This window comes from Trichoplusia ni, chromosome 4 (genome assembly GCF_003590095.1).
Source record: "Trichoplusia ni isolate ovarian cell line Hi5 chromosome 4, tn1, whole genome shotgun sequence".
Lineage (NCBI taxonomy): Eukaryota > Metazoa > Arthropoda > Insecta > Lepidoptera > Noctuidae > Trichoplusia > Trichoplusia ni.
Genome location: NC_039481.1, coordinates 9,170,588 through 9,185,013, shown reverse-complemented (window position 1 = coordinate 9,185,013; position 14,426 = coordinate 9,170,588). Strand labels below are relative to the sequence as shown.

Below are 14,426 nucleotides of genomic sequence, written 5' to 3'. Positions count from 1 at the left end.
TATTGAATACTTATCAATACTTTATTTGGACTCCACAATGTATAAAACTCTTAAAATGGTTAACAATATTGGACCCGTAGGGCACAGCAAAAGTAGTATAGTGAAGGAAGAATCCATAAGACATTACATTAGCTAAGGCTACCCCTATAAAATGGCTACATGTTTATAATATTTGCGCTGCCAGATCAAAGACAAAATGAGGTTCCTATGAAGAGACCAATAAGTAATAATAACGTCGTTGCTGTGGTTCTGTGTTTTGTGTCACTTTACTGTCATTAACTTTGTAATGAACATGAACGTTTTTAATATCATATTTTAAATTCAATGTTATTTCTTATGGTTGTTATAATATTTTCTAATGTAGCTTACGTTAGCAATAAAAATGCAGGTACTACAATATTCGATCTTGCAAAAGCCAATTTCGATTGCTGGACGGAAGAAGAGATAGCCAAGTTGAGGGCTCGCAAAACATTCGAGGAGTTGGTACCGCCGCCAGTGAGCCCAGACAGAGTAAACACCCGATACATCAAGGACACTCTGAGGTATTACAGAAATGCGTTGCGAAATGTGGGCCGCGAAGTGGACGATAAGTCGGCCGAAATACTCAAAGAAGCCTTGTCTGACACTATCGGAGCTCATCTCAAGAGTGAAACCCTGCCTACTGTTCGATTTGCATATTATGCCGGTTATGTGCCATACAGGAATGCAAGACAACTTCACAATTTTTATGATCAAATCAAAGTTACTTTAAACACTCAGGGGTTAGGCTGGAAACGGCCTGAACGAGTACCCCAGTGGTCGAATTTAACCGTCGCCAAGATTGTGATTGGATCGGGAAAACTCTTAGACCCCTGCTCTTGTCTGGTTACGCGACGTGATTCTAATAATTGCATTCACTTACCTTCGCCTAGGTTGGATGACGAAAACCAGCCATCAGCTATTGCATTGCCATTTAAAGTGGACGGATTGGTGAGTTTACTATCTCCTAATTCGGAAAATATTCTGTTAAAATACTACACTACGGCATCGAGATGCATATTGCACAGTTCTCCAGAAAGTTGTCGCCATGCAGATTTCGTTAATTTTAACAATGAGCTGTGGCACTGGATGAAACGTGATGTTGCACCTCATTTAGTCGACGAAAAGTTATACGCAGCCTACGGTGGTGTGCTAAGAATAGCAGCTGCTGTACAAAACTACGGAAAAGGTTTGTCTCGGCGTAATCTCTTTGAATACCAAGAAGCCGCCGTAAGTAAATGGAATCCTTGGAAAACGCTCACACAGTCGTATCTGTATATAAACGCAGATTGGACACCTAAACTTTATATCCTACTGGTATTTCTGACTGCATTGGCTATTTGCCTTTTGCAGATTTGTTATAACTACGTATTCGGGGATGCAGATGCTTGTGGTTGTAAAGGTAGAACGAGAGGCCCATCTTTCTCCAAAGAAGTAGCGTATACGAAAGTAGATAGTAGTTTCCCAGCTGTATTGCCTCATCAAAGTGCTATTTACTACAGTGATAAAAAGCGTATAAAACGCCCACCATCTAGAAGTAAAACGTCCTCTTTAGGATCTATTCGGACACAAAAAGTGTATGATTTGAATGAGAATACAGAAAAACTGATGGCCATCATAATGAGTGACAATGAGGATTCTGATGTAGGATCATCACCGTCGAAGATGGACAGTGAAGAAGAATGTGAAGGAAAACGTTTGACTGATTTGAGAGAGTCTCCTAGACCAAGAAGCCCGCCCAAAATAGAGACATCCGTAGCTCAGTTGACGATAGATAGAGTTCAGTCTTCCGACAAAAAGAATTCGATGCCAATGTATTCAACTAGTACTCTAACTCGCTCTGATCTGACGTACTGCCCTGAGAAATTGTTAAGTGACACAGGTTGGTCAGCTACCAGTACCAGTTCATCAGGTAAAACTCTAAGTTCCACAAGTTCCAAGTCCCACAGCAGAAGATCAAGAAGTTCCCGTGACCTCGCATGGGCCCGACACGTGATATCCAGGCATTCTCGAAGAGGTGCGGCACATTCTACCACTGGCACAGAATTAGATGCTAACTCTTTCTTAACACCACCGTCGCGCCGGTAGCGATACTTCTTATGTGATTTATGTTGATAGGTTGTTTATTTGTAGGATGTTTAGTTAGTACTTATTATTGTATAAGACATGTTGGATATTTAAGATGTATTTGAGGTTTATTAAGAATATATTGGTACATGTTAACCTTGTTTTAATAGCATTCATACGCTTCATGTTCAAAGTAAGTACCTACTTTAGATCCAAAGTCATTTCATCTCTGTCCTACAGAAATCATGATTTATGCGTGTCTGGTAGTTTCAATAAAGCATTTGGGTTTTGCGCATTAGTCATATTTACTGAAAGACTTAATATTATTAATTATTATTTCGAGCAGTGATTGCAGAATTGTCCAAAATGGATAATGTTAAATCCCTGCTTATTTCATCTCTAAAAACTACTCCCGCATTAAGGAATGCAATCTTTATGACGCGGGGCCTAACAAATATTCAAGTAACATGCTTGTCTAACAAAGACACCCACACTGAAGACAAGCATTCGTGGATCCCACAAATGCTTGTCCTAAGCGGGGATCGAACCCGCCACATGTCGCGCTCCTACCACTTATGCATCTCGCACATCGCTGACGCTTGGAAAGAACAAACGGAATGCTTGAACAAAAGCTGTATGCGCTGAGCTCACTCACAACTCACAAACGACGCATCGGATGGGTCGCATCCGTGTTCCTCAGATCTGAACAACCTCTAAGGTTTTGTAAAATAATAAAAAAAATAAAAAACTTTATTTTAAACATCATTTACAAGTACATTATATTTCGTTTTTATGGATGAATAAAAACCACCTCTGATATTTCTGCTGGCAACTTTTTGATCCCGTTCATACCATATTTTTTCGTTAAGACAGCTGTCAAAAAGTCTAATTCGCGGCGAAGTGGTCGTTATCGTTATAAATACAATATTTTGTAAATCTGTGAGTTTCTGTAAAACCCACAATTATATCAATATTGAACGTACGATGAAAACTTTTTTCAACATAACAATTTCATTATTTTAATTACATCATGTCTAGAGTAAGTACAAATAAAGTTACGCACCGTAATAATATTTGTAGCGACTTTTGTGTAAATGTTTGCAAAAAAATGTTTATTTGTAATTTGATTTAAATTTTTAAAGTACACTTAAGCCGAATAATTCTACATTCTTGGTAATTATAGACTTTTTTTCATAAAGACATCAACTGCGTTTTATGCAACATGTTTTGGTACCTGCATTTCCAGTATTTATCTTTAAAGTAAATCATTGCAAGTATACACTTAACAATCTTAATCTTATCAGTTAACTATATTATTTATTAGAATGCTAAAGGTACAATTAATATATATATATTAATAGATGCATTTGTCATAATGGTTATGTACGTCAGTTGTCAACAAATACTTATGTTTTCCAGGATATAAGAACCTTCTTTCAGCTGAAGAAGACTCCAAAACCCACCGTTGAAGACGATGATGATGTGATACCAGAGTCGCCTGATGTGCAAATCACTAAACCTAAGGTACTAAAGAAACACTACATACAGAAATATATCATATTACTCATATTCTTTCTGATCCTGTTAATATAGCCTTTCTCAAAAATTTTACACGGTTTCTTTTTTTTTAATCAGTAGCTCCCCACTCTAGGTAACTTTTCTGATATTATATATTACAATACTACAGTTATTTGAGTGTTGCTAACAGTAGGTACCTTCAAGTAACAATAATTCATTATTTTTATAGAAAAAGGATGTTAAAAGGAGAGCCATAATAAAAGATGATTCTGATGAAGAAATATTTTCAACCAAGAAGAAAACTAATAATACACAAGCAACTAACAAAATCAAATCACCAAAACCAGCTCTTAAAGAGGTTAAAGTAGTAGACATGTTTGGCAATGAACCAATAAAAAGAACAAAGCCATTAATTAATAAAAAGAAAAAAACAGAGCTAGGCATACATTCTGACGATGAGTTTGAAAAGAGCCTTCTAGAAATAGACAATGAGCAATTGGAATCAAATGAAGAAGCCAGTTCCTCTAAAATTAAAGAAGAAAAACAATCGCCTACTGTTCAGACTGATTCAAATAAAACAGACAAAACCCCATCAAAAAAGAAAAATAAGAATAATAACTTAGAATTAAATAAAGAATCAGAAACAAGTAAAACACCTTCAAGAAATGATGGTACTGAAAGTAAAACATCAAAAACAAATAAAAATAATCAAACAGTTTCCAATTCAAATAACAGTTCAAAGAAATCAAAAATGGAGTATAGTAAACGTAAATTTGCTGAATTTCTGGAGGATGGCGACCCAGATCTGAGTAATAAAAAGAAAAAACTTAATGAAAGCAAAACAAAGTCTGAGGAAATTGATGAAGATATGGATTCATCGTTTATTGATGACAGTGATGATAAGAACAAAAATAAGAAAAAGAAATTCAATAAAAGCTTGAATGAGTCAGGTATGGGCTTAGTTTAAAATATATATTTTTTGTTTTTTAAATAATTGTTCTCATTCCCAAAACAGCAAACATTAGATTGTTGGAACAGGGCTTAGTGGGCTAGAGTAAAAAGATACTAAGTACTTGTGAACTAGGAATAACCTTCTAAAATGTGAGCTTTTAAAATTGTTATTCTGCTTGCAGTGCTTACTGATGAAGAAAGACATGAAAGAAAAATGCATTCTGCAGCTTTATACAAGAGCTATTTAAACCGATCTGGTCCCAAAAATCTAGGAGCTAAGGAAATCCCAGAGGTACGAAATCATTTCAATACTAACTTACTTTAGTTTAACGTTTTTAATTAATTTATACTTTCGCCAGATTTTGTGGAACTTAAAAAAATAGTTCTTGCGACATCTTAAAACTATGCTTTTATTGTAATTTACTGTATTTCCAAAAATGTAATGAAAACAACTATCTGCTGTCACAGACAAAAGTACTGTTAAAAGAACATCTAAGTATGATTGCAGGGAAAACATGATTGCCTAAAGGACTGCGCGTTTGTACTGACTGGTGTCCTCGACTCGTTTGAGAAAGACGAAATAACAGCAGCAATCAACCAATATGGTGGAGTTGTTAAAAGTGGGGTGACCAAAAAGGTTAGTAGTCATTTAGTCAAACCTCCCTATACTATAGTTACTGGTACGGATCTTGAGCGCTCGGTGGAAGAGTGGGGATCGCTTTGCGCATCGTATACTCATGACAAAATAAAACGCCAATCTTGAGCCTTAAGCCGCCGTGCATTTAACTGCATCAAAGAACGAATTTCAACCAATCACTCATGACGGCTATCACGCGATGCGCTGCGGGCCAATCACTGCACTTTAGCCCGCCCCGCGCCTCACTTCATACTGCAAAAGTGACACAAAAAAAAATTCTGAGCAGGTGAAGGTCAGCGCTCAAGATCCGTACCGGTAACTATACCTTATATTTACGAAATGGTAAAAGGCTTTCACAACAGGGTCCAATCTCTCTTGACTTCACAAGCATTATTTTGTATTAATGGGTATTCTCAAAACTACTTTTCAGGTAACCCATGTCTTAGCTGGTGAAGATGGCGGCCCGGCCAAAATGGCAAAAGCAGAAGAACTAGGAATACCTATTATAAACGAAGATCAATTCCTCAAAATGATCACAGACAGATCACAAGGCAAACCAACGAAATCTGAAAGTAAAAAAGAAATCAAGAAAGAAAAGAGCCCAGTCAAGAAAGTTTCAAAAGATAAATTGAGTCCAAAAGACAAATCTGTAAAAGACACAGACAATCATGTTGAAAACAAAACAAAGAAGAGCCCAATGGACAAAATAAAAACGGAATCAAAATCGACCACTAGTATTTCAAGGAGTAAATTAGATGTTAATGAATCAAAGAATCATGATAAGGTGAAAAGTCCTAAAAATATTAAGGAAGAAAAAGTTGGAATTAAAGTTGAACCAAGTTCAAGTAAAGCTTCGAGTCAAGTCAGTCGTAAGTGTATTATATATGAATTAACCCATTGCCTCATTGCACCCAACGCCTCGCAAGTGTACCTCGATAAATCGATCACCGATATTATGGACGCACCGGCAGCGTCATCCACCGCAATCGAACACGGACCGTCCATGATATCGTAAAAATACCTTTTTTTTATTTTCTGGGATGAAATGATTTCAACCCGCATCAAGGTAACAGTGCGATGTGATATGTAGGATTTCCCACAATTAAGACCACCCCGGGCCCCTTCTAACGCTTAAGCCAGACTCAAGGTATCTGCGCAGCTGCGCGACTCTAGCTGACCCTAGTCCTTTTGACTCTTTCTCGAGGGATGGGTGTAGAGAGTCCATCCCTCACTCCCCATAAGAAAGCGTAAAACGCATACCCGTCTTCTTCTTGACCTATTAGCTGATCAAGTGATAGTGTGCATATGACCTTACGGTGGCCACAGGTTATATCGTAAACAAACCTGCCGCGGTTCGTCTTTATTCATCGTTTGTCGTGTTTCAAAGGTTATACAAGATGCACTGAGCGATACACCACGGCAAACGCAACAGACAACCTGTATCCAATGGAGCCTGCAATTTCCCTTTCCTATCAGTCAGTATTCAGTTGTTAACAGGTAAAATTCATTTACAGGCACAACCACAGAATTTACCGAGCATCCAGCTAATGCTAGCATGTGGGTGGAGAAATACAAGCCTCAGAACATCAAACAAATTATTGGGCAACACGGCGATGCAAGCAACGTTAAGAAGTTTGTATTAATTTTTAAGTTCTAATTAAATGTAAAAGGTACTTGTTTCATTAATTTCGGTACTTTTTCGTAGAAGAAAATACAATATCTAGTTCTGATTTTACATTTTTATGGTTCGCAAAAACGCAAACTTCTGTACGACATAGGGTGAACTCACACATTCATTTACAGATATCGATTTCAATAGCTCAATGCCAAGCCGAAGGATGCCTTATTTGGCTGATCTTACAGCTTATTTTCGGTTTTCAGACTAATGAACTGGTTAACAAAATGGTATGTGAACAGACAAGCTAAATTACCAAAACCTAATCCTTACGCACACAACGACGACGGAGGTTATTATAAAGCAGTATTGCTGTCGGGTCCTCCTGGTGTAGGTGAGTTCTCTTATTTCGAGATTTGAAAGGTTTGTTTATTGAAATGTATATAATATATTCGTGTGCCTTTTTATACAAACCCACCGCGAAGCTTCTCGCCGGTCATGCTTGAAGCGCTCGAAGGTCCGCCTAAATCGTATCACTCCAGCGTGCAGTGGTACCTGGGTCGTTGGTTAATGTTGCTACTTATAGTAGTTTTATTTAAAAAAATACTTGATTTAGTATTGATTTCATCGTGTAACTGATGAAACTATTTCCTTCCTTATTCATGTTCCAAAATATGTTTTTAGGTAAAACAACTACAGTAAGCTTAGTCTGCAAGGAGATGGGTTTCGATATGGTGGAATTCAACGCCTCGGACACCAGGAACAAGACGCTCATCAAGGAGCAGATTGGGGAGCTTCTCAACATGACTTCGCTCTCTGGATACGCTCATGGTAAACACAATTTTATCTGATCAATTAGTGTTTTCGTATGAATTGATAGTCCATTCCAGTAACATATGATTGTTATTATTTAATAACTGAATAGTAAATGCTGAAGTAACTGATTGACAGTCTGTTACTCTCTTATTTCTAAATCGCTTCACCAGTTTTAATTTATTTTTAATATGTATTTGGATACCTTGAATTCCAAAACCCTCCTCGCCTGAAAAACTACGTTTATATTATTATGTTAATACCGTTTCACTGAACTATTTTCGGGATGCTGTCAGACGTCAATAAAAAGAAAAAATGTTTTTTAATGTTCTGCAGGGCAAGTTGGCAAACAAGCGTTATCGAAGAAACATGTTCTAGTCATGGATGAAGTTGACGGCATGGCGGGAAATGAAGACCGAGGTATTATTATATTCAAAAACATTTTTTTTAAGTAACTGACCCATCTGAATTCTAAATATACTGCGTTTATTGTCTTCCAGGTGGCCTCCAAGAGCTGATCGGGTTGATCAAGACAACATCGGTGCCTATAATATGCATGTGCAACGACAGGAACAGTCAGAAGATGAGGTCCCTTGTCAACTACTGCTACGATCTCCGTTTTCAGAGACCTAAACTTGAACAGATAAAGGTACAAATACTAACTGACATACTAGATATCTTATGAGGGTTGTTTGATTTTAATGTGTTTGTTTGTAGCTATGACATCGGAGCTTTTGAAAGGATCGACGAACTGTGATGCGATTTATGCTATTGACAGCTGAATTTCATAAGAATCGAATGTATCATTAAAAAGATATAGCAGATGATACTTATACTTACGATCGACCCTTTTTTCCCCTTTTTCTGAATAACGAAAATTGACAAAGATAAACTGCTTTTAAGTTTAAGTAAACGACGTGCGACGTAATAATATCGTAAAATTTATACAATATTGTGACGTCATACCTAAGCTTCATTCACCATAATTTGATCAATTTATGTTTGCGCGTCAGCAAGAAAAAAAACGTATCCATTATTACGCACGACAAGACGGACACTGAAAAAAATCGTTGTCACCATCCCTATTACAATGTTTCGATTGTGTGCAGGCGGCCATGTTATCGATATGCTGCAAGGAGGGCGTGCGTATCCCGGCGGACGCGCTGTCGCAGCTGATCGTGTCGGCCGGACACGACGTGCGCCAGACGCTCAACCTGCTGTCGCTGTGGGCGGCCGGCGCCAGCGACCCCGACACTCTGCGGGCAGACGCCAAGGTCGCCAGGAAGGACTTCCGACTGGTAACTAGACTTCCCTTCGTATAATGTAACTAAGGATAACGAGACTTTTTGATCCCAAATAGTAAGATTGATAGGGGTACGTACATCCAATCATCCGTGGATGTTACATCCAAGTTACATGCTGAATGCAAAAATAAAAATTGCATAAAAGACAAAATCATAAAAAGTGTAAAGAACCGTGAAATCTTTTTTATCCTCTGTAAACAGGCTTTCAAAGACCGAAGCTAATTGGAGCCCTGCAAAGCCCAACTGAGCCTTTCACTTCGGCAATGCTACACTGCATTAGCGTAGTTTCAAATAAAAAAGTTCAAATCGACTGAACTTTAGCACTTTGAGCAATGTGTCTTGTCTACAAGCATTCAAATTTCAAGATATATTTATGTATTTCAGGGCCCCTGGGATGTCATAGAAAAGGTATTTTCAGCAGAGGAACACAAGACCATGAGTATCAGCGACAAGAGCGACCTCTTCTTCTTCGACTACAGTCTCGGGCCGCTGTTCGTTCAAGAGAACTACTTGACGGTCGAACCTCGATGTCCCAAGTATGACTACAATATTTTTTTTACTAATCTGCACATTCTTAAGTCCCACTTAAGAGGGGAGTGTTATTTGAAGTGTCTGTCTGTCTGTGGTACCATAGCTCCCGATAGGGTCGAACAATTTCAGTTTAGTTTGTTTTGGTTTAGAGCTAATATCTGTGCTGTGTTCTAGGACATGTTTGTTTAAAATCTGTCGAGCCTTTTTAAAGTGGTGGGGGCTAAAAGTTTTTACTTAGAAGGTTTTTAATTTTAACATTTTAAACCAAATCCTAACTGATTACCAACCATCCATATATGTTATAATTATGTTATGTTTTAGGCATGAAACCCTTCAGAGGATAAGCAGAGCTGCGGACAGTATCAGTTTGGGAGACCTGGTCGAAAGCAAGATACGTCGCAGCCAAGCGTGGAGTCTCCTGCCGACACAGGTAACGTTAAAATAGGATTCATATCGGATAACACGTCTTTGGTATGTGTTGACTCGAAAGGTGGTCTAGTGGTTGGTGACCCTGGCTGCTATTACGGAGCTTGTGGGTTCGATATATGGGATCTATTACAAAGGTATTGTGCTGTGTCTGGTTGTCATTTATATGTATTATTTGGGTATTTAGAATTATATGAGTATGTTTTTCAGTTGCCTATTAATCACAAGTTTAGTCGTGTAATAAATGAATAAATGCTAAAAGTTAAATTAATGTGTATGCAAGAGCTAAGATTTATGAGAGTTATAAGATTTCAATATGTTTTATTAACAGCAAGTGAAACACATGATTTACAAGTGTTTTCTAAATACGCAGGCAATATTGAGCTCAGTGATCCCCGGGTTCGAGATGTCCGGACAGAAGAAGGGCCGCACGCAGTTCCCGGGCTGGCTCGGCAAGAACTCGCGCGCAACCAAGTTCCAGCGCCTCTGCCAAGAGATACACGCTCACACCCGGCTCAGGTAATACTCTGTCGAAACATCTTGATATGAAGCTGTGTTAAAGTTAAAGTCTTTGGGTTTCGTGGGTGTCCAATCCAAAGAGTTCTCCTATGGTTTCCTTATAAAAAAAGGCTTCCTTTATACTGATTTATTGAAAGCTAATAACAATTTTTTGGCTTACAACTGACACACTAATACACTTCAATTTGTCTTACTATTTTATATATTAATGTAGCGAGTTAACTCACGTAGCGTGCCTGTAAAATGAATAGGGATAGGGAGGACTGGGAATGTAGATGTAGACTCGGTACCTTAAGTTTGAATAAATCATTTTCATTTAATATTAAATCTTATTCCTTAGCACATCGGGATCAAAATCTTCCATCTTCCTGGACTACAGCAGTCATATTCGCGACGCTATCGTAAATCCTCTTATCAAGGACAAACTTGATGGCGTAACAAAGTCGCTTGAAGTGTTGGAGTCCTACCACCTGCTGAGGGAGGACCTGGACTCTTTGGTAGAACTGTCCTTATGGCCAGGGAAACGGGATCCTACTGCACTTATAGATTCGAAGGTAAGAACTCAAAACTCGTACCTGATATTACATGTGTCTGCTAAAGTGTTTGTCCCTGTGGATGTGATTTGATTGCATGTGAAACCTCTGGGACACTAGGATATATTTCTCAGCATGGTAGTAGTAGTAGTTTAAAAAGCGTCACTTCCATTATTCGATTGTAACACTAAGATCACCCTACAATATGTTCCATAATGTATTCGCAGGTGAAGGCGGCCATGACTCGCACGTACAACAAGAACGCTCGCGCGCTGCCGTATGCGCAGGCCGCCGTCAAGCGCGGGAAGCCGAAAGCGGACGACGAGTTGGCCGGGGAGGACGAGGCCGAGGCCGAGGCCGAGGACGACGAGCCGCCCGACAGTGACCCCGAGAATGATGCGCTCATCAAGGTGAGGCGAAGTGTATAGTGACGTCACAAAGTTGCAATAACTAAAAATGTTACTATAGTCAGGTCGTGCATTCCGTGTGACTAAAGCAACAATGTTTTTCTTAGGGACGGAACATACTAAGATGCAACAAGTCAAGGATATACTTTGGAACTCAAGACTTTCGATTTCGTCAGTATGCTTGAAAAAACATGTATTATTTAGATTTGTTCCTTTTTCTCAGAAGCTTAAATTATTGTTTTTAGGTAACATATGTTTCCTTCAACAAGAGCAATAAACAACATAATTTATTAATTTTACTATTACAGAAAAAGAAAACTAAGGAAACAGACAAGCCGAAAGCCACCAAAAGTCAGACTAAGGCGAAACCGTCAACCAGTAAGAAGAAAAAAGAGAAATAGCATCGGCGTTCAGTGATGGCCTTCTTGTTCAGATAACTCCAAGGTCACACAGACATCAGACCTCACAGTGCAGTGATTGTGATATTAAATTGTGAAGTGAATATTTTAGTAAAGCGAAAGTGCATTTTGTTTTTATTTTTGTTTTCTTTTTTTCCTCTTTACTTGGAGAAGTGATCATGGTGGAGGAGTTTTGTTTGATCAGTATGTCTGTTGCTTTGCTTCGTAAGCAATATCATTTGAATAGAAAATAATATTTTGATTGATATAAGTTTCTGCTTGCCGAAGTCTGCCATTTAGCATAAGTATTTTGTATAATAATGCCTGCACAATAAGTGCATGTTTAAGTACCATATATGCCTGTAATATATTGATACTTGAAACAAAAGATGCTTATCAGTTACATTTACATGAAGTGTTATCTTATCTTATTATTTTAATAAACCCAATTTTGCATGCAATTTAATCAAACAAAAGTTACATATAGGGTTACATTTAAGATTAATATAATTCTTTTTAGTATGTGGTGATAAATTTAGCTTTAAGAATCAATGTATATAAATGCCATTTCTGAGGTATGTATCTGAAAGAGGTCTTATTTTGGATTGAGTCTGTTGTTAACTTTCATACAAAGGATTGTGTGCTAATATGCATCAGCCATAAGAGTTGTCAAGGACTATGTAACATGTATTTTTAAAAATTAAGTGATAAGTTATAAAGTAATCATGTGAATAAATATAAAGCAGTAGACATGTTTGGTATCCTACTGCGATTAAAAATTGCCTTATGTAGGAAGTCCTGGACATCTCTAGTTGTAATATTTTGGACAGTAATAATGAATACATCAACGAAAGTATACTCTCTGAAATATTGTTAGGTATAAGCTATAGTCTGTGATGGTACCTATCTGTATCATCTAAAAACTGTAAGATTAATTTAACAGGTATATAAATAGGATATTTGACAAATAAAATCTGATTATCCAAAAATTTTGATCTTATTAAACCAATGAAAAAAATTGCAGAGAAAATGCTTCAAATGTAAGGTGAAATGGTGGACTGGTTGTAATAACATCACTTGTTGGTAAAAGGGTGCTGATATCTGTTTCTGCATATAACCATTTCCAACATGCGTGAATTCCGGACTTTACCAGGTATCTAATAATCTACAAGTAGTGAAGTTTAAGCAGTGTGGTGTAGTGAAGTTTATTAGATACTTTAATTTCATCATTCGGTCAAGCATTATAAATATTTATTTATTCAGTAAGACAAAGGAACTTTCAGGTTCAGTGGTTAGACAGAAGGTAGATAAGTACTTGAACAAAGGTTAAATTGGTAAGTGGGTTTTTAAGAATATTTCCTTTATAATTACCAAAAATTTCATAGACCCAAGTCTGGAAACAATTGAGTTCATTCATTCACAAATAAAATTAATGTCAAGATACTTTTAAGTGGTTTTTTAATAATAAGTTCTTTATGAATTCATGACACCCCTGGGCCCTGGCTCTGACACAATGCGCAGCTTTTAAAAATGATCATAAAACAAAATAAATAACTGATAAAAAAATTTGCTCTAGTTTCATTTATCCAAACTTAATTAGTTCACATTTCTCTACGAATGTTGTAGATTTGCTACGTTCAACAGTGCTAATTGTTCCAATTCTATTAACCTTCATTTCACTTCTTATTATGACAATTCCAGTTTGGCGTTAGTTTCATCTTATCATATCTCAAAATTGCTATCACTTTGGCTTTCACTATAAACAGTTTTAATACAATATGTACGAAAATAAACAACAGCTTCAATAAACGGGCATTTATTACATAATAATTGTAACTAACATTCCACAACAGCAGCAACTGATTTACACGAACTATACTTAATCTTTGCGAATTAATTTTGCTTTGGGATCGTCTGATCTCATGACGACGTAGGTGCTCTTGTACCTCCTGTTATCACCATCAGTTTTCACATAGTTATAGCACCCCACTGTAGCCAAACCAATACCAGCGAACGCGAGGCCCGTTGATGCTAAAACTTCAGGAATTTCGTTCCAACCTTGCTGGAGCAGTTGACCAAGACCCCTCCTCGAGGCAGAAGCCATTGTGTTTTTATTTAATTTGGATTTACTGATAAACAGTTATATTCAAGCCTGTAATTTGCCCTCTTCAAAAGTCTAGTGACAGCTACGAGCTGAGAGATAAATGACAGTTGACGTTTAATTCCATAGAACAAATACTTTACTGAAGATAAATTATTTCAAGAAGTAATATATTTTGTGCGAGGTAAACATTTTTATGGGTGTCCTTTTCCAATTTCGAGGACTTTGTTCTCTATCCCAACCCTTTTCAATTTCTTAATTTAATACATGCCACATTTATATAAAAATCGTTAAGAATTTAGTCAGATAGGCAGGTTTTTTATAAAATCATTTTTTGATATCAGTTTAATGTTGGTTACCTTTAAAACTATAGTAGTAAATACTCTTTCAATCCTTACTTCCTTTCTTTATTCGAATACCTACGGGTTTGACTTAACTATTGTCAAATCTTTTTGTTCCTGTGCTATTCCAGAAGTGATTATAAAATTATTTCAATAGGAATATCATTTGTTTAATCAAAATGACTCCACCCGCGGAATATCCAGGGTATCGCCCTAATTTTGGAAAAGGTTTAGTAGCCTTATTCAA

At 37.2% G+C, this 14,426-nt stretch overlaps 3 protein-coding genes across 3 annotated transcripts; 2 read left to right on the top strand and 1 right to left on the bottom strand.

Annotated features, from left to right (window-relative positions):
* The first annotated feature begins 163 nt into the window (after positions 1-163).
* Positions 164-2,367, top strand: LOC113492943. The gene has a single exon (XM_026870680.1). The coding sequence runs from the start codon at positions 325-327 to the stop codon at positions 2,104-2,106; it is 1,782 nt and encodes a 593-aa protein (XP_026726481.1). The 5' UTR covers positions 164-324; the 3' UTR covers positions 2,107-2,367.
* A 582-nt stretch (positions 2,368-2,949) lies between these two features.
* Positions 2,950-11,875, top strand: LOC113492940 (replication factor C subunit 1). Its single transcript, XM_026870676.1, has 18 exons — positions 2,950-3,124; positions 3,505-3,609; positions 3,833-4,553; positions 4,737-4,846; positions 5,063-5,191; positions 5,622-6,060; positions 6,706-6,823; positions 7,073-7,200; positions 7,491-7,637; positions 7,956-8,039; positions 8,120-8,268; positions 8,729-8,917; positions 9,308-9,459; positions 9,776-9,884; positions 10,254-10,399; positions 10,740-10,953; positions 11,160-11,342; positions 11,648-11,875. The coding sequence occupies exons 1-18, from the start codon at positions 3,116-3,118 to the stop codon at positions 11,738-11,740; spliced, it is 3,225 nt and encodes a 1,074-aa protein (XP_026726477.1). The 5' UTR covers positions 2,950-3,115; the 3' UTR covers positions 11,741-11,875.
* A 1,662-nt stretch (positions 11,876-13,537) lies between these two features.
* LOC113492941 lies at positions 13,538-13,939 on the bottom strand. The gene has a single exon (XM_026870677.1). The coding sequence runs from the start codon at positions 13,839-13,841 to the stop codon at positions 13,617-13,619; it is 225 nt and encodes a 74-aa protein (XP_026726478.1). The 5' UTR covers positions 13,842-13,939; the 3' UTR covers positions 13,538-13,616.
* Between the last annotated feature and the right edge of the window lie 487 nt (positions 13,940-14,426).